Below are 24,638 nucleotides of genomic sequence, written 5' to 3'. Positions count from 1 at the left end.
GTAAACATGGAATTAGTAAATACAGTAAGGGGTACAGTGCACTATGTTTTCAGTTCTATGGTTCAAACAAATATCAATGGGGTTTGCTGATTGCTTGGTGCAGTGCATTATTCTTGGAACAGAGCCCAAAGAAATGGAAAGATCTTCCAGACTCATATCCTAATTTAAACCAGGTCTGTGATTTAGCATGGATAAAATAATACAAATTGGCTAAAGCCACTACTTATTGAACTAAAAAGAAACAGCAACTAAAATTGTTCCTTTGATTAAAGACTTTCCCCTACCCCCCCCACACACACACATCTTGTCTTCTCAAACACCCACTTGAATAAGGGACCGGACCTTTACTCAGTGATTTTGTTTGGGATCATTTGAAAATCGGTCATGAAAATATATCTCATATGTGGAAGGCAGAGATGAAAGGAATCTAGCTGCTTTCTATAAAAAGAAAATGGAAGATTCTAAAATAATTTCCCCCACAAAGCTGAAAGTATTACTTGGGCCACTGAAGTTGGGAGAACCCCCTGAATGGGAAGTATATGGTGCAAGATTAGTCCTTTAAGAAAGTCAGTACACGGGTTAATGTACAGTGTTTAAAACAACCCACAGAGCCGTTGCTACTCTTGGTACCCATTTGCATGCATTTTGGGGATGGTTTTCAATGGACTCCAGTATAACAAAGCTCAGAAGTTAACTTATTTTAAAGAAATAAATAGTACCTTATAAAAAAAGTAAATATGACACAAAAGGTATACCTTTAGCAGTGCTTGATTGGTAGTTATACTAGTACTTTTTTCACAAATTCAAACAGTTAGGAATGTACTATATACATATTTTACATATGAAAAACATGTTCATATTTCTGTGGTATAGCAGTTTTGTTTATCTTCCTTACAGTACTTATTAATCTGAGGGCACAGCATTACCAAAACAAACACACCAACTTCGCAAGTTCAACACACCTTAATCCTGCAAACGGCGTGACAGATATATCTTATTGCTTCAAGTGTAGCATATTTGTTCGTTTCATTTCACACTAAAAACATTGCCAACTTCGTGGCTTTCTGTTTACATTCTTCCAAAGCTTAGCCTCACCAGAAACCATGCAGACAGACAACGTAAGCAGTGTGCTTCCCCTCCAGTAAATGCATCCATAGAAAATAGAATTGAATTATTTCTGTGATAACAAGTTTTTCATTTATGTTTACATTTGTTTAGTGTTACTGTTGATGTTGATAACGCGTCTTACCTTTAAACTGCACAATCTTCCGGGTGCCAGAGATTCGAACGTTAAAAAGCACATATCGACCGAATCAGAATGCGCAGAAAAAATCGTCATCAGTTGTGTGGCTTTCTTGCCCAATGAAAAAAAAAATAGAGTTTAATGACTAATAGTTCAACGCGGACTTACTGTGTCCAACTGGCCAATCATAGGTAGGCACAGAAGCTACTTGTAACTACATCATTTCCAGGGACACACAGGAAGTGTGAGGTGGCTGTAAGAACATTTTCGCTATGGTAAGAATAGTGCTGTTTATAACCTTTTAAAATAATACGTGCACAATATTTATCATTAATTCATATTGCTACTCATTACAACGGGTCGTTTATTGTTCCCCATGTTATTCATTAAAACCGACTGCTTGCCATTTAATTAGACTACCTATTTCGATGACTGTGTGAAATCAAGAAAATCGATAGGAGCATTTGATAACGTTTTAACACCAAAACACTATGCAGCCATGCAATGTTAATTCATTTTTATTATTTTCTTGTGCCCAGCCAGCGTCGCTAAAAAATAAAATACAAAATACCGACGTACTAAGCCTGTCTGTCCCATTCCTGGCTGCAGTGTAGTTTAGTTTACTAGTGTAGTTAAGAAGTACCTGTTGGTGTACGTATCTGTATTTATGCATTGATATCATCAGATTTTTCTCTCACCATATAAATACAATTAAGAAACGCACTTTGATATCTTGTTGCTGTGTACAGTGTATAATGCAATATAATGATTACATGTCGAGTCAGAATTATATTAACACGCCTTGTCTAATTCTCTACGTGATTTATGAACACCGTTCTGTAGAAGATTTCTTTGAATCAGTACGTTTTTTTTAATAAAAGCTTAAACATTTTGACTGCAGTTTTCACCTTTTACTGGAAAAATGTTCCCCTTCGTGATCTCCAATGAGCTGTAATGTCCCCCGCTTGCGGTGAATAATATTGCCAGTCTGTCCGTTTCTCAACCCACTGGAAAGCAGTTTTCCATTAAAAAACCTTAACTATGTGTTACACCGCTATTGTCAATACTTCATTAATACGTCCCCTGTTTGCTGTGTAAGTGTAAGGGTCTCAAGCTACCAAATGTGTAGAAAAATAGCAGAAGCTTTGCAGATTAGTGACAAGTGTTAATGTAAATGCTTAAAATGTATTATTTTCACATAAACTCCCCATTTGTTTGTCTGCCTTGACAAACTGAACTTTCAACTTTGTCACCAGCTGTGACAACAATATTAATAAGAAAAATAGTGAAGTCTGAAAAGATTTGCATACGTCTCTGGAGACTGGGAGCAGACGAAAGATCAGCCATCCCTTGGAGTCCTATTCATCACCTGGAAGTCTTTTCTGACTATAATGGCACATCTGTTTGCTCCTGAGATAATTCTTGGAATTAAATGATGATGGGGGAGAGTCTGATGAACCATAGCAGTGCGGCGCAGAACCGACACAGCAGGGTCTATTCTGGCAGGGATTCAGGAATGTAAAAGTTTATTCGCTTTTTTTCTAGGGTTTTCTAGGAAAAGACCATCAACACTACAGGGTGTCCTAGAGGCTCAAATCTGCAAAAATACTACCAGTTTTTTCCTAAATAAGGTTTCAAGTTAATTACTGTATTAAGGCAACAAGAGTTTCCATCTTTGAAAGCTAAAACAAACCTTTTTTTTCTTCTTCTTCAAGAAATTTATTTTTGTTTATTTGCTAGTATTTAAAAGGCTTCATTACGGTATGATCCTCAATCTTGAAGAATGAAATGTACTCCATAAATACGGTAATAACATAAGGTCCAAGAATTTTCCTTCCACACATGTACCCCTCTTCTCAGGGGTGGCACTCTGTAAAGCCACGCTTTGTCCAGAAATGTACTCATTAAATTGTCAAAAAGCATTTCAGCGAATGCCTTCGCTGTTTTTGGGAATGTCCACTGCAGTTTTATTTCATGAAGACCACATGCTTGTTAGAAAAACAGCTAGCACTTTTCATCCCCCTTTTAAACCCCATTTACACAAAGGAGGCTTGCACACATATTGGAGAGATTATCTTTTTGCCATAATGGAAACCAAAAAATACTATTCCTTGTTAAACCTCAATTCTGTCTGTTCGTTTTGCAGTCTGCCATTTTCAACTTCCAGAGCTTATTGACGGTCATCCTGCTGTTAATATGTACCTGCGCTTACATCAGGGCCCTGGCTCCCAGCATTCTGGATAAAAACAAATCCGGGTAAGTGCAAGTTCATTGCCAATTACAACAGCCAGATGGAGTGTGGTTTGTTTTGTTTTATTATAAACATGTCAAAGTTCCTAGACAAAAATGGAATGTATAATAAACATGTTAAAATCTTATACGGGAGGGGGGGGTCCCTGAGTGACTCACCTGCTAAAAGCACAGCCGCATGGTGTGCAGGAGGTCATACAGTGCAGGTTCGCGTCCTGGCTGTGCGAAGCAGGCTGGTCTTCGCTGGGGACTCAAGGGAGTGTCGCATTGGCTGTGGTGCTCCCGTGGGTTAGGGAGGCAAAAACGTCGGGGACAGTTTCACTTCATCGTGCTACAGCGAACCCTGCAGGCAAGGCACCCAGTGAGCTCAAAAGTGGACACCTGGCCTTGGTCCTCCAGAGGTCAGTAGCTCCCTGAGTTCTTGCGTGTAAAGGAGGAAGCTGGCTCGGTCGTGGGATTGGAGGATTGCCACTGAACCTTGTTCTCCTGAGCTGTGTGCAGAATTGCTTCGGTGAGGAGAAAAATGATTGGACATTACACATATGGTGGAAAAGTAATTGGGCGCACTAAGTTTTTTACAAAAAAAAAAAAAAAAAAAAATTGTACAGTTTTTTCTATAAAATACATTACATAACTTTGATAACTAATGAACATTGCATCATCACTATATTAGTCCAACAAAGAACAATATAAAGTACACTTTGTTTTAGTGCTTCTGATATACCAACTATTGTAGAAACGTGGACTAAATTAGAAGATGTAAAATACCAGAAATCAATATCATCAGTTCTAAAGGGTAGGCTAATTACATACCTCTATATTTAAAGATAGAAATACACATGCTGTGGTGTAACAGCGTGTATTTTTTTTTACTTTTGAAACGGCAACAGACCCAACATCCTTCAGCATGTTGCTGCCAGTTAAAGTGTTGTCGGTTCAGCTCATCTAGCTATTCTGTTACTGTCAACGTCAGTATTTGTAATATAGCACTACGTTTGCCATTTGTATACCATGGTCTGCATGCGCATTGGCAATAGGGGGGAATAAGATAAAAAAAAAAAATTATCTTGCTCTGGTAACGGTTTTAATGTGTTAATTTCCTGATTCCAGTGTCAAAACATTAATCCATTTCAATTCTACAAAACATTTCCAAGCCTTTGACTTTTTTAATGGAGCATGTATGTATCTTGATCTGAAAAGAATAGGTGGCCGTCTGCCAAAGTGACCATCTGGTTTAACCCATCACGCCTGGTGTAGTGAAATGATGTCTGTCTGCTGTTACAAGGCAGGAAATACAGTAGCTGTCGGAAGGTGTTTCGAAGGCATACCACTGCTGGGTCTTCTGGTCTTAAGTTGCATTTGGGTTATTTTCTTGTCAGAAGTCATCAAAGGCTGACGGAACGCATTTTAGAAAAAAGATTTCCATTGTGGTTTACCTGGGCAAATAAAGTAGGTTGTTACCGGTCAAGGAAAATAATTGATGACATTTAAAATTCTAAGTGATGTTAGACGATGCTTCATACGATTACACTCCCCAATGACATATGAATGACGCTGCATTTTTCCACACTTCTGCTTCTGTCCAATTATCCTTTATGGACTAAAAAAGATTTCTTAAATCAGCTGTAGCTCCCAGTCATTTTGTTTTGTGTTTCCCCTTGGTTTGGTATTTGCTTCTGGTACTGATCCTTTTTATCTTTGGATGACTGTCAGAAACACGATTTAATGCTAAACGTTTTCCATTAAAATAAATAATCAAGACTAATCAAACTAAAGATAATCGCACAATAACTGGTCATTGTTTTAACGCAATCCTGTGCATTCCCAACATTGGGATTTTTATTTTCTTCAAGCCTCAGTGAAGAGTATGATGATGCTATAACGTGTAAGATTAGTGTCAAAGCTTATTTTACCACCTCTCTTTTTTCTAAGCTCAGGGGAGCCTTTTAATACTCTGTTTTATTTGTCTGTCTCATTGGATTGAGTTAACAAAAATGACGACATTTATATACACGAGACTTGAGGTTGCTTCCTTGGCAGCGTAACAGTTTATTCTGTTATCCACCCAGTCACGGCCACTTGAACAGTCACTTCTGAGAGCATGTGTAGCAATTGGAGTACCATCTGTTGCTCCTCCCCAGCACCAAGATCCAGAGTGTGTAGGGTTCATGATTTGTGGTATTACTTTTCCATTGATGAAAGTGCTAGACAATGACCCAATCTGGCAAAGCAAACAATGAGCACATGTAACATTTATGACCAACGTTACTAAATAAAACAGTAGCTGCTAACTTTGTTTTATGTTTTACATACTTGATCGGTTGATAAAAGCTCATTACATTGTAGAACCACCAGCCAAAATGATTTCATGTGTTTATCCTATAGTAATTTATTCTGTCTTCTTTTTGTCATTGCCTCCTCCTCTTATTTTCACCACAATCAGACATATGCCTTAGACTGATGAACCACTGATGTCTGACAGCTGGTGGACAGACTGACCAATAATGTTTTAATAAAAAACTATACTATTTCATTGAGAAAAGCCATTGTGGTCATAAAGATGAACTTAACAAATACCCATATGAATACCAAATACTGTATTTCAAACTTAAAATTGAATACAAAAAATTATAAAATAATTATTATATTGCTGTTTTAAGTTTCTCATATTCACAGTGATCAGTAAACTATTTGCTATTTAGGGAAGCTGAGCAATTACTGTTTAAGTGCAGTATCTGTAAAAATGTGTGTGTGTATTATTTATATATATATATATATATATATATATATAATGTAAATGTATATACAGTGCCTTGCGAAAGTATTCGGCCCCCTTGAACTTTGCGACCTTTTGCCACATTTCAGGCTTCAAACATAAAGATATGAAACTGTAATTTTTTGTGAAGAATCAACAACAAGTGGGACACAATCATGAAGTGGAACGAAATTTATTGGATATTTCAAACTTTTTTAACAAATAAAAAACTGAAAAATTGGGCGTGCAAAATTATTCAGCCCCTTTACTTTCAGTGCAGCAAACTCTCTCCAGAAGTTCAGTGAGGATCTCTGAATGATCCAATGTTGACCTAAATGACTAATGATGATAAATAGAATCCACCTGTGTGTAATCAAGTCTCTGTATAAATGCACCTGCACTGTGATAGTCTCAGAGGTCCGTTTAAAGCGCAGAGAGCATCATGAAGAACAAGGAACACACCAGGCAGGTCCGAGATACTGTTGTGGAGAAGTTTAAAGCCGGATCTGGATACAAAAAGATTTCCCAAGCTTTAAACATCCCAAGGAGCACTGTGCAAGCGATAATATTGAATTGGAAGGAGTATCAGACCACTGCAAATGTACCAAGACCTGGCCGTCCCTCTAAACTTTCAGCTCATACAAGGAGAAGACTGATCAGAGATGCAGCCAAGAGGCCCATGATCACTCTGGATGAACTGCAGAGATCTACAGCTGAGGTGGGAGACTCTGTCCATAGGACAACAATCAGTCGTATACTGCACAAATCTGGCCTTTATGGAAGAGTGGCAAGAAGAAAGCCATTTCTTAAAGATATCCATAAAAAGTGTCGTTTACAGTTTGCCACAAGCCACCTGGGAGACACACCAAACATGTGGAAGAAGGTGCTCTGGTCAGATGAAACCAAAATCGAACTTTTTGGCAACAATGCAAAACGTTATGTTTGGCGTAAAAGCAACACAGCTCATCACCCTGAACACACCATCCCCACTGTCAAACATGGTGGTGGCAGCATCATGGTTTGGGCCTGCTTTTCTTCAGCAGGGACAGGGAAGATGGTTAAAATTGATGGGAAGATGGATGGAGCCAAATACAGGACCATTCTGGAAGAAAACCTGATGGAGTCTGCAAAAGACCTGAGACTGGGACGGAGATTTGTCTTCCAACAAGACAATGATCCAAAACATAAAGCAAAATCTACAATGGAATGGTTCACAAATAAACATATCCAGGTGTTAGAATGGCCAAGTCAAAGTCCAGACCTGAATCCAATCGAGAATCTGTGGAAAGAACTGAAAACTGCTGTTCACAAATGCTCTCCATCCAACCTCACTGAGCTCGAGCTGTTTTGCAAGGAGGAATGGGCAAAAATTTCAGTCTCTCGATGTGCAAAACTGATAGAGACATACCCCAAGCGACTTACAGCTGTAATCGCAGCAAAAGGTGGCGCTACAAAGTATTAACTTAAGGGGGCTGAATAATTTTGCACGCCCAATTTTTCAGTTTTTTATTTGTTAAAAAAGTTTGAAATATCCAATAAATTTCGTTCCACTTCATGATTGTGTCCCACTTGTTTTTGATTCTTCACAAAAAATTACAGTTTCATATCTTTATGTTTGAAGCCTGAAATGTGGCAAAAGGTCGCAAAGTTCAAGGGGGCCGAATACTTTCGCAAGGCACTGTATGTATGTGTGTGTATATATATATATATATATATATATATATATATATATATATATATATATATATATATAATGTGTATATAACTGTTGTAAAAAATGTTCTTGCAGTCTAGGGAGTGAAAGTGTTCAGCCACAAGCTCACAGTAAGTCTGGTCAGAGTAATGCTGTAATTTGGTTATTCACACAGCTACCTATTTTTTTTTTTTTTTTTTTAACTGCCTGGCAGATTCTTATGAATTGCTTTCTGTAGTTTAGAATATGGGTAATTATCTAGACTGTTCATTGATGAGCCTTGGCTGCCTTTGTGTAGCTTTCCTTGGCTTCAAGAGCTGGATCATTTAAACAGATATATATATTGTGTGTGTGTGGGGGTTTTTTTGGGTTTTTTTTTTGCCCCCAGACAAAGATCCTGTGTATCTCGGATGCTTGCTTGTTAAGTGCCAGTAATCAATTAGTTATTATGCTGAATCCTATTAGCAAGTGGTACAGCTGCTCTGTTGTGCACACAGGAAATAGGGAGTCCAATACAGGGAATATATGACCATCAATGTTGAGGCAGTCGCTTGTCTGCAATTATTAGAACACCGTCTCTAACTCAAACTCAAGATCAATTAGCTACTAGGAACCGGGCGAGCACTTCTGTTCTTAACAGGACCCCCAAGACTTCAAACCTTTAATTGTGTAAAAAGTTATTTTAAGACTAGTACTTTTATTTCTAGAAGTGTTGTACAATACAGTAGCAGAAAGACCAATGCATTTAGGTGGAGTAACAGTGTGGAGTAGTGGTTAGGGCTCTGGACTCTTGACCAGAGGGTCGTGGGTTCAACCCAGGTGGGAGACACTGCTGCTGTACCCTTGAGCAAGGTACTTTACCTAGATTGATCCAGTAAAAACCCAGCTGTATAAATGGGTAATTGTATGTAAAAAAAAATAATGTGATATCTTGTAACAAATGTAAGTCGCCCCGGATAAGGACGTCTGCTAATAAATAAATAATAAATGCAGTCATGCAAAGATATTTCTGTCCGTTTCTTTGGAACAGACCATCTTCTTGTGGGCAGATTTCCAAATGATCTTTAAGTAGCTAACATACAGTCCTGTGTCTGGAGGATTTGTCAGCTGGGACACAAGAGAGCACATTTAAGATACTGACCACACACTGTGGATCCACTCACCATTGAGTTTCAGAACCTCTGCATTATAAAGTCAGGTTATGAGGTCTGTGTTGATGGTGTCTGTTTACATGACTGGGAGCGGGATACGTATAAGTGCAACCTTTGTAAGATTAAGTCTAGTTCAAGCTATTAACTATTCTTCATGTTAGGTGGTACTTTTGACTTACTGAAATACATATGAGCAAGGCAGATTGTGATCTTAACTACTCTTGTCTGCTCTGTGTTTGGTAGTAATTTACATGTGAAACGCTGGTCGTCTTTGGCTTTGCCCGCAAACCATAAATTAAATGTAAATAAAAAAAAAGATGAATTCTGAATTATCAGACGTGATTTTGTGCGTGTGTGTGTTTTATAGTGGCTATTTCAACCTAGCCTTCCCAGAATAATTGCTATTTCTAGATTTTTGGCAAGGTTGTGTTTGTTTTATTCATTTTTATTTTTTTGTTCTTTGTTTTACAGAATTTTGGGAATATTCTGGAAGTGTGCCAGGATAGGTAAGTAAATCACGTAATGTGTAATGTTTAATCTGGATTCAGGGAGGATACATCTTAATAATTCTGTATCCCGAGTTGTAGACTTCATAGATTTGGTCTCAATGAACTATGCTTCATGCTATACAAACCAAAGTGCATAACTAATTAATTAACCAAAATTTCATTTTTTATTTATTTACCCTTCTGACTGCCACACAAATAGAACGTTTGGTAAAGCCTTTTACAAATGCATGATATCAGATGCAGTGATAATATACATAGGAAAATTGGAAATCTGTAGCAACTACAGTATATATTAAATGCATCACTTTTCAATCACAGAACAAATTCTTAGACACAACTTCTGTACACAACAGAGCATTCCTTGCACTCCATGTGGGTCGTTCTTAAGTTATTGATTGCAAATTCTAGTGTATTCCAAAGCTGTAGCTCTTAGAAGCAGGTGTATGTATATAACATACATAAATCCTTTGTTGTCAACACCCAAATTTTGCAAAAATAAGAAATGGTATAGCTGGAAGATTTATGACACATAACACACCCTAAAAAGTTTACTGTAGTGTGCCTTTCCACAACAAAAGAGCGATCTTAAGTCTATTAAGCAGTCTTTCAGAGACTCTTATAGCACTTGCAACTTAAACTGAACACTAATTTCCTGCAGCACTAAAAATACACACCACCAGACAAAGGGAAAATACTATTTTGGCAAGAATACAATTTATTGATGGGAAATTATAAATATGACCTTGATCCACTAAGAATTCTACTCTAATTTCTATTAATAATGATGTGCAAAATACTGCATCATTTAACACAGTACAGTCTGTGTTAGTTCATCAGATTTCTTCGAATACGACCCCAGACCCACAAGAGGTTTTACTAGATCTCGCTTCCAGTTATCAACCAAAATAGTGAGAACCTTCATGACACAGGATGGGCTGTGTGGCAGGATGGCTTGCAGTGGTGAGGTGTGGTGACGTCATGGACCAGGAAGTACAGAAACCAAAACAATGGATGGGCGGGTGAAACTGAACGCAACGGCGTTCAGCTGATTTATTAATAAACAAAACAAAAGATTTAAACAAACAACAAAACACGAAACAAAAAGGCGAGATGGCCAAACAAACAGAAACAAGTATATTTTTAAATATAAAGCAGTGTGGAGTAGTGGTTAGGGCTCTGGACTCTTGACCGGATGGTTGTGGGTTCAATCCCCAGTGGGGGACACTGCTGTTGTACCCTTGAGCAAGGTACTTTACCTAGATTGCTCCAGTAAAAACCCAACTGTATAAATGGGTAATTGTATGTAAAATAATGTGATATCTGTATAATGTGAAATAATGTATAATGTGATATCTTGTAACAATTGTAAGTCGCCCTGGATAAGGGCGTCTGCTAAGAAATAAATAATAATAATAATAATATTCTCCTCGATCTCTCTCTCCGCTCCCCCGTACTCTCCTCTCTACACTCAACCACCGACTGAGTGACAATGTGCGTCTTTTATGCAGTTGTACCAAGACTCGATTGCTAATCAATCATTCAATTAGAATCTCGGTACAACTGCACATGGATTAATTACGTGTCCTTCCCCGTGCTCACATAGTATTACATTTTAATCAGCACGTGAAGTGATGTGCAACCCTCGTGGCTAAATACAAATATACATTTTATCACTCGTGCTACGCAGACCCATTTATATCCCGTGTACCAATGACTATACGCCAACATTTAACACACTACATGCAACATATAAACAAACGATACGCACAAGGCGGGGTCACACTGCCACAGGCTGTTAAATGAAAAAGGATGGCACTCTGAGGAACTATAGCTATAGTGTGCCCTTATCTTCCAGTAGCACACCACGGAGTTCATAAACCAAACTCCTCAACCTGGGGGCTCTCTTTTCTGCATAAAAAGTGTTTTTGTAGAAACCCATATATTAACCCTCCAGCCTGATCAGGGTGTAGTGTGTTCTCAGAGGACGAATATAAGAAGTCGTTAATATGAAATTGCAGTCCCATTAACAATAAATCTGTGTATGTTTAAAAACTCGATACACTGCAGAACACAATAGAAGCGTTGACACAGAAAATCATTGGGGACACAGTGAAAGATGTTTTCAGTTTTTATTTTGGCAGGTTCACAGAATCTGCAGTCCCAGGGAAGGCCATGTACTAAGGAATGTAGGACTGGAGAAAGATGTTTGTTTTGTGGGAGATTTAGAGGAGAAAAAAACACTGCAGAGTAAGAGAAGAGATGAGCTTCTCAGAATGGATTATGGTGGTCCTGTAAAGGTGACGGGCACACCCTGGTATTTTGCATATTTTTATACAGTGCTTCTCATAACGGTTCCGGTTTTGCAGCACTAACATTTTCCTCAAGATTTCAAAAAAAAATTAAATGTTTCAGTGCTGCAAGAAACTGCAAGGTATTTTTAAAGCAGTAACCAATCAATTTTCTTATAACCTTAATTTACATCACTACAGGCCCTCTTTTATTGTGGTGATCTTTTTGTTTTTCAGTTGTTTTGCATTATGCAGTAATTCAAATACAGCACTGCACAGCTGTGTCCTGGCACCTGTGCAATAGCCACATGGCTTTACCTTTTAAAACCAAGGTTTGCACTTCTTTAAATTTGGATCATGTTTTATAGGAAACCATGCTTTGTTTAAACTGAAAAGGCAGATGGAATGAGGGTGGCATTAATTGTACTTCTTTGTCTCTTGCAGGTGAACGGAAAAGCCCTTATGTTGCTATATGTTGTGTGGTGATGGCCTTCAGTATTTTGTTTGCAGAGTAATGCAATGTGAATACAGGGTGGGTGAGGGAGTGCAACTCGGGTGGAGAGTTGTTTAAATCCACCTGAAGACAAGCACCGAAGAAGAAAAAGCTAACTAAGCTAAATCTAAGCTTGAAATAAGCATTAGAGACATCTCTGACTTTGACCATGCTCAGCTTCAAATAGCACTCTCTGTCTGCTAAGAAATAAATAATAATAGCACACCTTGCAAGAAGAAACCCTGTGCTTGTAGACTGGACCAAGGACACACCCAAGGCTCCATTCTTCACTGAAGAACCCTGAAAACTGTAAATGGCCATGGGATTTTTATGTAGTTCATTTCCATCTGTTAAATCAATAAAATATAAGTTCTTCACCTACCTAGTAGGAAATCCACTGTATTTTGTTTTTTATAGCTTTTTGACTCATTCCGTGTATCGGTAACAAGGACCTGATTTACCAAGGGATGTTGCTGTATACAGCAATGGAGTCCAGGTGGCCCATCCTTCGGTAATGCACCAAATCTAATGGTAGACATAAGGAGATAGCATTGCTTTTTATGATACCTAATTCTAACCATATATTTTTCCGTTAAAGCGATCTGCTCAAGTTTTTTTTTTTCTTTTCTGTGTTACCAATTATAAAAATGTAAAACCACATGAGAAGTGATTTTATTGTAAAAAAAAATAAGTAAATATCCAATGTGTCTGGCTATAAAACAAAAACAAACCATTCTGTTATTAGTCTGAACATCGAATAGTAATAGTAAAAACCTTTTTGCTGATTTCTTACTACAATAAGCCCTATTTAACTGTATGACTCGCATGCAAAATATAGATATAACTGCTTACCATACTGTTGCAGTTCTGAAAAAAGTGTGAAAACAATGCATCCAATGACTTGTTTCCACTGCCTGGCACGACAGGCTTTAGCTGCCCACAGCTAGTTGCTGAAATCAAAAGAGCGTTTCAGTGCTTTTTTCTAAACCTGGCCAACCTCGGAAATTCTTGCCATACGTCAAAAGTCACTGGGGGAGCCTACTGTGTTTTGTGTTAAAGAAACCAGCGGTACAAATACATTTAACCATAGGCTCTCTGCAAATAAAAAGTAATGTGGTAAAGATGGAGAGCACAGCCAAACAGCCAGGTTTTGTGTTTATTATTATTATTATTATTAAAGCAATGTAACTTTAGTCTTGTGTGCCGAAGCAAGGTGAATATTGTTCAGCCTAACAGAGTTATCTCATTTTGGTGAATACAGTAAAGCTTAAAGAAAAACAAGAATGTCACATGCATATTTTACCTGTATGAAAGAAAATGGTAGTAATTTCCAGTGGTCAGTTTTTCTTCTCTACACGCATCTCCTGGCTATGGGATGACACACTTCCTTTGTAGCCTGTTTGGCTACTTGGAGTTTGAGATGCAGGACCTGGCCAGATAGCCATGAGCAGTGCAAACACGGTTTTGATGCCGGAAGCGCTAGGCAGTGGAAACGTGGCTTGATTGATTTCTCTCCCGTATTGCCAATTCATTCCACCCAAACTTCCCTGCAAGCTGTCATTTTCAAGCACCTTCCTCCTCTGGAGCAAAATGAATTGAAAATTAATGCAGTGTTAAAACAATTTAATTGAAATTCATGTTAGACTAACTAGTCATTCAGTCCCATAGGAGGTGTGTTTATTATGTATGTATGTATGTTTTTTTTTTTTTGTAATTAGCACATTGCTGCATTTTAATGCAATCTAACATTTAAAGAAGTATTGCAGTACCCAACAAAAATCTTCCGTGCTATATTTCATGCTCAGTTTTGTTTAGCCTATTAAGTTTGTTGCTTTAACAAAAAAAAATTACGACCCATAACAGTTTCAAGTAATAAAAATCGGACTCTCAAAATGATTTACTATGAAAAGATGTGATTAATAGTGGGTGCATTAGAAGGTACCTTGATTATGTGTTCACAGGAATACAAAATGACAGTTCAAGGGGACCAGGAGGAGGGGTCTCTGTCTTCTACATTACCAGGCACAGTAATGCAATCTCTGCAGTCATTAAAAGTCTTTGGAACAAAAACTGTTTGTAGTTCAGTTTGTTTGGATAACATAGACTGCAGCAGGCCCATCTGTGAAAGAAAACCAGAGCAATACATTTTGAGGCAAGAAGAAAGGGGGACATTTCAGTGGCCTGACTCGTTTCTCACAATTCATTCACAGCTATCCCGGCTTCATGGCGAGTCCTTGGCTCAGGCTAGCGGTATCAGCTGATAAACCCTGCTGGCAAAGGTATAACCTTTCTCGTCAATTAACAAAGGAGCACTCCGGTATTTCAGAACATGACATTTCAGCATGTCTTACTCAAAGAGCACACATTAATTTGAAAAAATCAGTCAAGGGAAGTAAATGTTAAGCAGCTGAGCTTTCATTTGAGAATGTAAGCACAATATACACAGCTTTGCTTGTTTGTATATAAAGCAGCTTTGTATTTCTGGTATTCAAATTGTACGTCAATGTAGTTTGTGCAAGTAGCTAATTATACGTGATACGCATAAAGCTGTGTATCATGCATCGGTAATTAAGTTATAGCTTTGAAATTGATGAGAAGGAAAATAATTGAGCTTAAACAGTTTTGCTTTATCATATAGATGTAGTCTATGTAAAATGTATATAGTGTAGAAAAGAGGCAGTTCTACCTGATCACACCTCTTGACTAGCTTAGAAAAAAAAACTGAGTGGCTGGTCAAAGCCTAATTAGTTTGGTGTTCTCTGATCTCCTCTTTGTGGGTACACTTGAACAGAAAATGGATAGTCCGCTGTCTTAATCAATGCTTGGCAGTGTGCACTACTACTAAGATACCATTGGTTTATTTCTGCAGCGCACACACACAGTTGCATGTATTCAGACTGTTATTTATTTGACATCCATGCAGATGATTATTATTATAATGTTTCGTTCTTCACTGTTCTTTTGCTCATGTTTAGTAAAGATTGTACAACTGCAATTTCACAGTTGAATCAGATCATGGAAATTAAGCATCACGCAGATTCTTGGGCTTCAATAATGTTTGATGTATTATCAAACTAGCTGATATAATTCTTATACAGACGTGCTCAAATTTGTTGGTACCCTTACAGCTCATTGAAATAATGCTTCATTCCTCCTGAAAAGTGATGAAATTAAAAGCTATTTTATCATGTATACTTGCATGCCTTTGGTATGTCATAGAATAAAGCAAAGAAGCTGTGAAAAGAGATGAATTATTGCTTATTCTACAAAGATATTCTAAAATGGCCTGGAAACATTTGTTGGTACCCCTTAGAAAAGATAATAAATAATTGGATTATCGCGATATTTCAAACTAATTAGTTTCTTTAATTAGTATCACACATGTCTCCAATCTTGTAATCAGTCATTCAGGCTATTTAAATGGAGAAAAGTAGTCAGCTGTTTGGTATCATTGTGTGCACCACACTGAACATGGACCAGAGAAAGCAAAGGAGAGAGTTGTCTGAGGAGATCAGAAAAAAATAATAGACAAGCATGGTAAAGGTAAAGGCTACAAGACCATCTCCAAGCAGCTTGATGTTCCTGTGACAACAGTTGCAAATATTATTAAGAAGTTTAAAGTCCATGGAACTGTAGCCAACCTCCCTGGGCGCGGCCGCAAGAGGAAAATCGACCCCAGATTGAACAGAAGGATAGTGCGTATGGTAGAAAAAGAACCAAGGATAACTGCCAAAGAGATACAAGCTGAACTCCAAGGTGAAGGTACGTCGGTTTCTGATCACACCATCCGTCACTTTTTGAGCGAAAGTGGGCTCCATGGAAGAAGACCCAGGAGGACTCCACTTTTGAAAGAAAAACATAAAAAAGCCAGACTGGAATTTGCTAAAATGCATATTGACAAGCCACAATCCTTCTGGGAGAATGTCCTTTGGACAGATGAGTCAAAACTGGAGCTTTTTGGCAAGTCACATCAGCTGTATGTTCACAGATGAAAAAATGAAGCTTTCAAAGAAAAGAACACCATACCTACAGTGAAACATGGAGGAGGCTCGGTTATGTTTTGGGGCTGCTTTGCTGCGCCTGGCACAGGGTGCCTTGAATCTGTGCAGGGCACAATGAAATCTCAAGACTATCAAGGCATTCTGGAGCGAAACGTACTGCCCAGTGTCAGAAAGCTCTGTCTCAGTCGCAGGTCATGGGTCCTCCAACAGGATAATGACCCAAAACGCACAGCTAAAAGCACCCAAGAATGGATAAGAACAAAACATTGGACTATTCTGAAGTGGCCTTCTATGAGTCCTGATCTGAATCCTACCGAACATCTATGGAAAGAGCTGAAACTTGCAGTCTGGAGAAGGCACCCATCAAACCTGCGACAGCTGGAGCAGTTTGCTCAGGAAGAGTGGGCCAAACTACCTGTTAACAGGTGCAGAAGTCTCATTGAGAGCTACAGAAAACATTTGATTGCAGTGATTGCCTCTAAAGGTTGTGCAACAAAATATTAGGTTAGTGGTCCCATCATTTTTGTCCATGCCATTTTCATTTGTTTTATTATTTACAATATTATGTTGAATAAAAAATCAAAAGCAAAGTCTGATTTCTATTAAATATGGAATAAACAATGGCGGATGCCAATTACTTTTGTCAGTTTCAAGTTATTTCAGAGAAAATTGTGCATTCTTTGTTTTTTGTGGAGGGGTACCAACAAATTTGAGCACGTCTGTATGTAAAAGGTGAATCACAGCTGCTTGATGTTGTAACTGGTTTACTAGTGGTTATTTCTGCATTGCTTTGTGTTTGCAACTGTGAAGTGGTGTTGAATAATGGCTGCCTCTAGTGACATTTGCCATAAACTGGATTTTGGTTTAAATAGGGTAGCTGATTAAGTCAACATAAACAATTAAGGTTTTCCCACTAGCATCAGCACCCTTTTTAAAGTGTTTACTGAGAGGTTTTCAGTTCTCCATGGCTGTTCATAATGGCTAGTGGTCTGAATAACCCTCTTCTTTAGTGTATGAAAATTACAGGCAAAGATGGGACATAAATGGGACAAAAGTGTGGATAGTTATTTATTTGTCCGTGTTGTTTCCAGTGCCTTTGAAAACAAGGTGCTGCTGCTGAATGCTAATCCCAGAAGATATTCTACTCTCTGATCCGATGGAGAACTGAAACTCTAATTTGAATGATTTTGTCAGACTGAGCCTCAGACGGAAGCAACATAGCCAGCAGTAGTAGCCACCAATCCTTAATACCAGATGCATTCAGAAACTAAGGTGGGGGAGGAGGGCTACTCTTGACAAGTGCTCTGTTTAGTTCATTCATAGATACTTAAACAGGCCAAATTGCTTGATAGTGCACTTCATTGTCAACCCTGTGCCAAGTGCATGTGAAGAGGTCTGCAGTAATTGTATTCACGCAGTGGAAAGTAATCCTTCTGCCCAGCGTCCGCTCACGCTACCTCAATGGCCCATTTCACAGCAAACAAAGCACCACAGGACATACACTAGGGGGGCTCGCCATTGGCCTTGGAGCGCAGGACCCCTGTCGGATTGGGGGCGTCCTTCAGCAGCTCAATCTTAAAGCAGACTGGGATATCCTGGAAGGATCCTGGAAGGAAGAAAAGGACATGATAAAGACCGGGGAAGCATAAAGTGTTGTTATAACAGAGCTGCAGAAACTTGCTCCCTTTCTCCTGCTTCTGTCCAGTTTGACAGCACAAGGAGGTCCAGGTCCAAGGTCACACAGGGAGATAGTGGCTGAACAGTGATTTGAATCCCCTGGCTCTTATTTCTTATCTATTACCCCTGTGCATCTGATATGAATCTGAGTGTTACGATTAAAATAACTTCCCCCTTTTATTCTCCTGAGATTTTAGTTATCTAAATGCTGCTTTTAAAGTGATTTTCTTTGCAGAGCACGCACTGCCACTGAATGACTGAATGATGCAATGTCTGTTTTTCCATTGAAAGGGTCAGAAAGGGAAAAGCACATTTTCTACACAAAGTTAACCACTTGAATTGTTTTCTTTTTTAACTTGCATGATGTCGTGATGTGCTTTATCTGCTATACCTTCCATCTAACTAAATTATTTTTGTGATTTGGACAGCACAGCAGCTCACCTCTCTATCCATCTCTACAACACTATAAACATAAATACACGATGCAATGCTCAAGCAAACTCTGACTCCTGCAACTGACGCATCAATAAAACCACTTTGTGTAACACTGAAGACAATGCACAGGAGACTCGCTGGCAACAAACAAGTTCTATTTTCAAGCAATCATGTCAAGCGATATCACCAATCTTATTACTGATATACATCACATGACATTACCTGGTGTGACGACAGTGCATGGAAGTAACCTGCCTGCTGATTGGGTATTATTTCTTGGACATTGGAAATGCTATTGCTTGAATGCTGTGAAGCACAGTCCATTATTCAGAAATATTTAATATACAATATACAAGTGTTGTATCAGAAGAGTCCAAATTGCCTGAGCATGGCATGGTGTAACCTATCAGAGGGTGCTGTGAATTACAAGCACATAATGACCTTACTGCAAGAAGGGTTATATTCCTTGGTTCCATGAGACAGCAGGGCTCCTGTCATGGAGTCATAGATCAGCTTCTCTGTAAGCCAGTATCCTAACCCCATGACAAAGCACCTTCCACGTGGCTGATATCTATGTCAGGGTTCAAACTGAAACAGGGAGAAATTGTTATTGATAAACCAATGACAAACTCATGAGAAAGAAATCACATCACAAATACTAGGCAGATACCATGACAGTCCTGTGTGGGTAGCCATCATGTAGTCTCTATATCTTGAACTAGTTTACACTGTGAATTCATTTGTTTTAGATATATGCAAATCAGTGAGTAGCAAACAAGAAACTGAAGGTATTTCAGACAAATCTACATTTCGACACCATTAACATGCAGATGTATTTGTTAATTCCCACCAAACTCCCTACTGCGACTGTTTCTTCAAAATAATTCAGAACAGATTATTTCTTATTTATTTACCGGTATTTAACAGGGATTTGTCCAATTTAGCTGGACAGAAATCAGCTGACTAACTGAGGCTTATAACAGATGAATAGACATCGAAAAAGTAATTTTTCTAAGTCATGTCTTGCATATACTCTGCAGTAATTATTTGTGACTCGTGGCACAGAAGTCAACTATTGGGTAAGACAAATAAAAACAAATACCAACCCACACTTTAAATGCTAATGCAGCTGGCTTTGAGCCTACTTTGAAGGAGAATTCATCCCACTGGAAACTGGAGTCTATTCCAGTTGGGAGGAACTCAATATATACAATACGCTGACCCACAAATGCAATATAAACACTTATACAAGAATGACGTGCAGATCAAAGATAAAAAATAATCTGGAAACTCATTGAGTCCGAGAACTGCTCAAGCAGTGTGAGGCATTTCAACCATTTAAAATTATATTCTGCCAAAACTAAAGTCTTCTATGTGACAGAGACCCAAACCAAGACAAATGTACAGTGCCTATAGAAAGTCTACACCCCCTTTCAAAACTGTCACCTTTTGTTGCCTTACAGCCTGGAATTAAAATGCATTAAAATATTTTTTTTCCATTTATCTACACATCCTACCCCACAACTTCCAAGTGAAAAAAATATTTTAGAAATTTGTAGAAAATTCATTAAAAATAAAAACTGAAATAGCTTGGTTGGATAAGTGTCCACCCCCCTTGTAATAGCAATCCTAAATTAGCTCAGGTGTAACCAATCACCTTCAAAATCACACACCAAGTTAAGTGGCCTCCACCTGTGTTAAATTGTAGTGATTCACATGATTTCAGGATAAATTCAGCAGTTCCTGTAGGTTCTCTCTGCTGGGTAGTGCATTTTAAAGCAAAGACTCAACCATGAGGACCAAGGAGCTTTCAAAAGAACTCCAGGACAAAGTTGTTGAAAGGCACAGATCAGGGGAGGGGTATAAAAAAAATCAAAGGCCTTGAATATCCCTTGGAGCACGGTCAAGACGATTATTAAGAAGTGGAAGTTGTATGGCACCACCAAGACCCTGCCTAGATCAGGCTGTCCCTCCAAACTGGATGACCAAGCAAGAAGGAGACTGATCAGAGAGGCTACCAAGAGGGCAATGCCAACTTTGCAAGAGCTACAGACTTTTATGGCCAAGACTGGTGAAACTGTGCATGTGACAACAATATCCCAAGCACTCCACAAATCTGGCCTGTATGGTAGGGTGGCAAGAAGGAAGCCATTACTCAAGAAAGCCCACCTTGAATCCCGTTTGAAGTATGCAAAATAACACTAAGGCGATTCTGTAGCCATGTGGCAAAAAGTTTTGTGGTCTGACGAAACTAAAATTCAACTTTTTGGCCTAAATGCAAAGCGTTAAGTTTGGCACAAACCCAACACAGCGCATCACCCAAAGAACACCATCCCTACTGTGAAGCATGGTGGTGGCAGCATCATGTTATGGGGATGTTTCTCATCGGCAGGGACTGGGGCACTTGCCAGAATAGAAGGGAAAATTAATGGAGCAAAGTATAGAAAAGTCCTTGAAGAAAACCTGCTGCCCTCTGCATGAAAGCTGATACTGGGACGGAAGTTCACCTTTCATGACAACGACTCAAAGCACACCACCATACTGGAGTGGCTAAGGAACAAAAAGGTAAATGTCCTTGAGTGGCCCAGTCAGAGCCCCGACCTAAATCCAATCGAAAATTTGTGGCATTACTTGAAGATTGCTGTCCATCAACGCTCAAACAGTTTTGTAAAGAGCTTGAACAGTTTTGTAAAGAAGAATGGTCAATTATTGCCAAATCTAGGTGTGCAAAGTAGGTAGATACCTATCCCAACAGACTCACAGCTGTAATTGCTGCCAAAGGTGCTTCCACCAAGTATTAACTCAGGGGGGGTAGAGACTTATCCAATTATGATCTTTCAGTTTTGTATTTTTAATATATAATCTTTTTCTCAATAAAAACTTTTTTCCCCTTAACAGTGTGAGGTATGGTGTGTAGATAAATGGAAAAAATCCTCATTTAAATGCATGAAACTCTGAGGCACTGACACAATAAAATACAGCCAACAGACTTTGAAGTGAATCAGTAACAATAACTTCATATACTTATAAGACATCAACAAGTCCCAAATATTTTTAAACAGCGGTCATACATAAATGCAAATACATTACAAAAAAGAAAATCCTAGAAAGACATAAGAAACAGCTGGACACATGAATATGTTAGGTCCTACTGTTGGCAGGCACCAATGACAATGCAAATCGCATCCTGCAACACTAAAATTGACTTTTTAAAGGTATGTTGAAAAAATGTGTTGTATAATTCCTATAACTGTAGAGCTGGATGTGTGCAACTCTGGATACACACTCTGGAAACAGTTTATTTCCTCATACACTCACCAGCGCTAAATATATTGCTTAATTATGCTTAACTCCTATTAATTGAACCAGTCAGTAGCACTTTATTTCCTACACTCCCTTATTCTTTTCTTTTCTGCCAGCTCCTTTCTGTCACCCCTGGTATGCCTCAGTATACCTTTATAAGGTATGGCCCATGTTTAAATAGAAGGAAACAATGCGTGTGGTTTTCACATTCCAGCAAGATAATCCCCCACAGCGCTCTTCACTTTAATGCATTAGTTATCTCAATTGCAAAAGACCCCAAAGAGTGCTGGAGGTGCTGAGCTGCCAAATCTGTATCACACACTTCATTAATAGGGCTATCTTGGGAAGCACAGGTACAATTAGGCTTTGTGACGGAGCTCATGAAAATCATGACTGGCTCTGAACAGTTTTAGATATATTACATACTAGTCAAATCTGAATAAATGAATAAATAACAGACATACCCACGCTTATAAACACAACCATTATTGCCATGACTTCACCTTCATGACATGTGACAGTCTGGAACTGAGGGTGTGACATCCCCTCCCAAATCCATTATCTTCCTGTGAAGACATATACTACGGTACTTTTGAGCTAGAAGAAAATCATTTGTACAGGGACATTGTCCTTGGCATTTACATTTGCACTTCAACATGTACCTTAACCCAGCCCTAGGTTAACCTAACCTCGACAATGGAAGCCATGCACCCCATCCCTGGCTATAGAGTGGAGCTTGTACTCCCCTCTGTGTCTGGAATGAAACCAGTCAGTATTGAGAGAGGCCAGGAGACTGTTTGTGTACTATAGGCTGGGGCTGGGTCTTATAAGACAGTCGATAGCTAAAGAAACCTATTTTAGCAAGATGCACCCATAACAGTCTACATAAAAGTATGCTCAGTGATCAAGCTAAAATACAGTCTCAATCTATGATCCTAATAACACAGAATGGATCTCCTTGGAAGAGCCTAAGCTTGTTAAAAAATAACTCTCGCCAGGCTCTGGGTAATATATTTGAGTTGGCAGCCCCAAATTTACACACCGTTACGCCAAAGTGAAATGATCTAAAAAGAGATGGAAAATGTACTCTTTTCCCTTCTCACAGTCTGCAATGTGTCACTTAGCCACCCATTTAATACCAATAAAATAGTGTAGGCCAGTACAGTACACTGTAAACATCTTCAACCTTACAGTAGTTAAAGTTTGAAGAAACAAATAAAACAGCACGTTTGTCAACACATACAGTCGTTGCAACATTACGTTAAGGGGTGATGAAGTTCAACCAGGACTGTAACTGCTCGAGCGAGTCAGTAGTACTGTCCATTCTAGTTCTTTTACCATCCGCTATATCTGGCTTACTGCTCAATGAGAGCAAAGAATAAAAAGACTCTTCTTATACTGTCAGACTCACTTACCACCATTCACCACCCCTTGCAAACAACAAATAGGATCCCATGCATTCAATCTCCACCATATTGCAGAAAACACCAGTTAAGAATGTATACCACCAAAGAACACACACTGTATGGGTAACGTGCTGTACATGTTTGGTACTTATTGAATTATATTATTTATGCAGCAGTAATCCACAGAAGCCCTGATTATTTAGTTTAATGCATATTAGGATCCAGTCCTTAATCTCCTGCACCCGTGTTGTGTAAATTGGCCCACTGCAACCTGCAAATCCAGAAGAGCCAAACAAACTCCTTATCCCAATCTTTCCAAGTGTCTTGTTTTTATAAAATTTAGCAGGGAAAATGCCCAAAAGTTGTAAACATCAACTAATTCTAAATGCATTTCATTTTCAACAGGCCTCTCATGACAGCATGTGAGCCAACATTTGCCATACGTCATTTCTACTCCCTCTGGAATAATTTCTCACACACAGAATTTGCTTTTAGAAAAAGCAACAACACCTCACTTGGTATTAAAAACAAAAATATCGGAGGTGTCAGAGGAGTAACTGCAAAACAAACTCAACACCCCACTGGATCCAGAAAGCCAGGGTCATACTCTTGTTAACAATGTATTCCAGTGTCGTATACAGGATGAACGCAATCGACTATGTCCCTGTTCCTGGGGTAATGCATGCAGTCAGGTATCAAACCATGCAGACCTGTGCAACATATTGTAACAAGCAACAGTGAGTGGCCCAAATCTTGGTGTGACAAACTGTCCTGATCCACTTCTTATTTCTGATATGATAAGCCAGGTACATAGTATTAAGACAGGGTCATTTTTTTTTTCACAACATAAGGCGACCAGCATCAGCCATGCGAATATTGTAATGACAACATCCTGCCATTTTATTGGAATCCACATGGCGATAACTGGCATAAGAGTGGCTTCTTTGCATTCATAGCAAATTATTTTGCAGACTTGATTTAAAGTAGATGCGTTCATTTCAAATTCATATTTGCAGTTTGTATTGCCATTGCATGCATTCTAAATTCCTAGGCCGCTGGCTCCAGAGCTGGCTAATGAAAAGAGGCTATTGGCTTGACAGCAGGAGCAGCGACCTTCAGTTTGTTTATGTTTGTTAACATTGGTGTCCAGTAGCTACCTAAACTACTTGCCTTAGCAAACTATTTAAATGTAATAGATATTTATTTTAATTACCCTTCTAGAAAAGCCTCTATAACAAAGAATAACATTTTATCTTATTGAATAAAAAAGTAAAACTATTTGCAGAGTTATTTGGATTGTCACGTATGCTATATTTGTTGCCATTCTGTGTCTATTATCGACAGTGAAGTAAGCAGAAATGATTGGCTGTAGGTGAGAGCAGGTGACAGATGATGCCTAATTTACACATATAGAAGATCTAATGCACAACTACT

The 24,638-nt window shown here is 38.7% G+C and overlaps 2 protein-coding genes across 5 annotated transcripts in view; one reads left to right on the top strand and one right to left on the bottom strand.

Moving 5' to 3' along the window:
- The window catches only part of LOC117404049 (DNA repair protein XRCC4), a 159,307-nt gene extending 157,026 nt beyond the window's left edge, over positions 1-2,281 (bottom strand). For 3 of the 4 annotated variants that reach the window (XM_058986833.1, XM_058986821.1, XM_058986826.1), the window contains exon 1: positions 1,250-1,362. The gene's annotated coding sequence lies outside the window, so the exon portion shown is untranslated. Of the gene's footprint in view, positions 1-1,249; positions 1,363-2,151 lie in introns of those variants that run through there. The other variant, XM_058986840.1, reaches the window with a different exon arrangement.
- Positions 1,406-12,763, top strand: LOC131697519 (protein kish-A). Its single transcript, XM_058986848.1, has 4 exons — positions 1,406-1,518; positions 3,390-3,499; positions 9,564-9,598; positions 12,334-12,763. The coding sequence occupies exons 1-4, from the start codon at positions 1,516-1,518 to the stop codon at positions 12,402-12,404; spliced, it is 219 nt and encodes a 72-aa protein (XP_058842831.1). The 5' UTR covers positions 1,406-1,515; the 3' UTR covers positions 12,405-12,763.
- Positions 12,764-24,638: the final 11,875 nt, after the last annotated feature.

This window comes from Acipenser ruthenus, chromosome 2, assembly GCF_902713425.1.
Source record: "Acipenser ruthenus chromosome 2, fAciRut3.2 maternal haplotype, whole genome shotgun sequence".
In the NCBI taxonomy this organism is placed as follows: domain Eukaryota; kingdom Metazoa; phylum Chordata; class Actinopteri; order Acipenseriformes; family Acipenseridae; genus Acipenser; species Acipenser ruthenus.
This window is presented reverse-complemented; position numbering and strand designations above follow the sequence as displayed.

Coding starts and splice junctions, on each gene's coding strand:
- LOC131697519 (XM_058986848.1), top strand. Junction 3,500..9,563: donor CTGGATAAAAACAAATCCGG/GTAAGTGCAAGT, acceptor TTTGTTTTACAG/AATTTTGGGAATATTCTGGA. Junction 9,599..12,333: donor CTGGAAGTGTGCCAGGATAG/GTAAGTAAATCA, acceptor TGTCTCTTGCAG/GTGAACGGAAAAGCCCTTAT.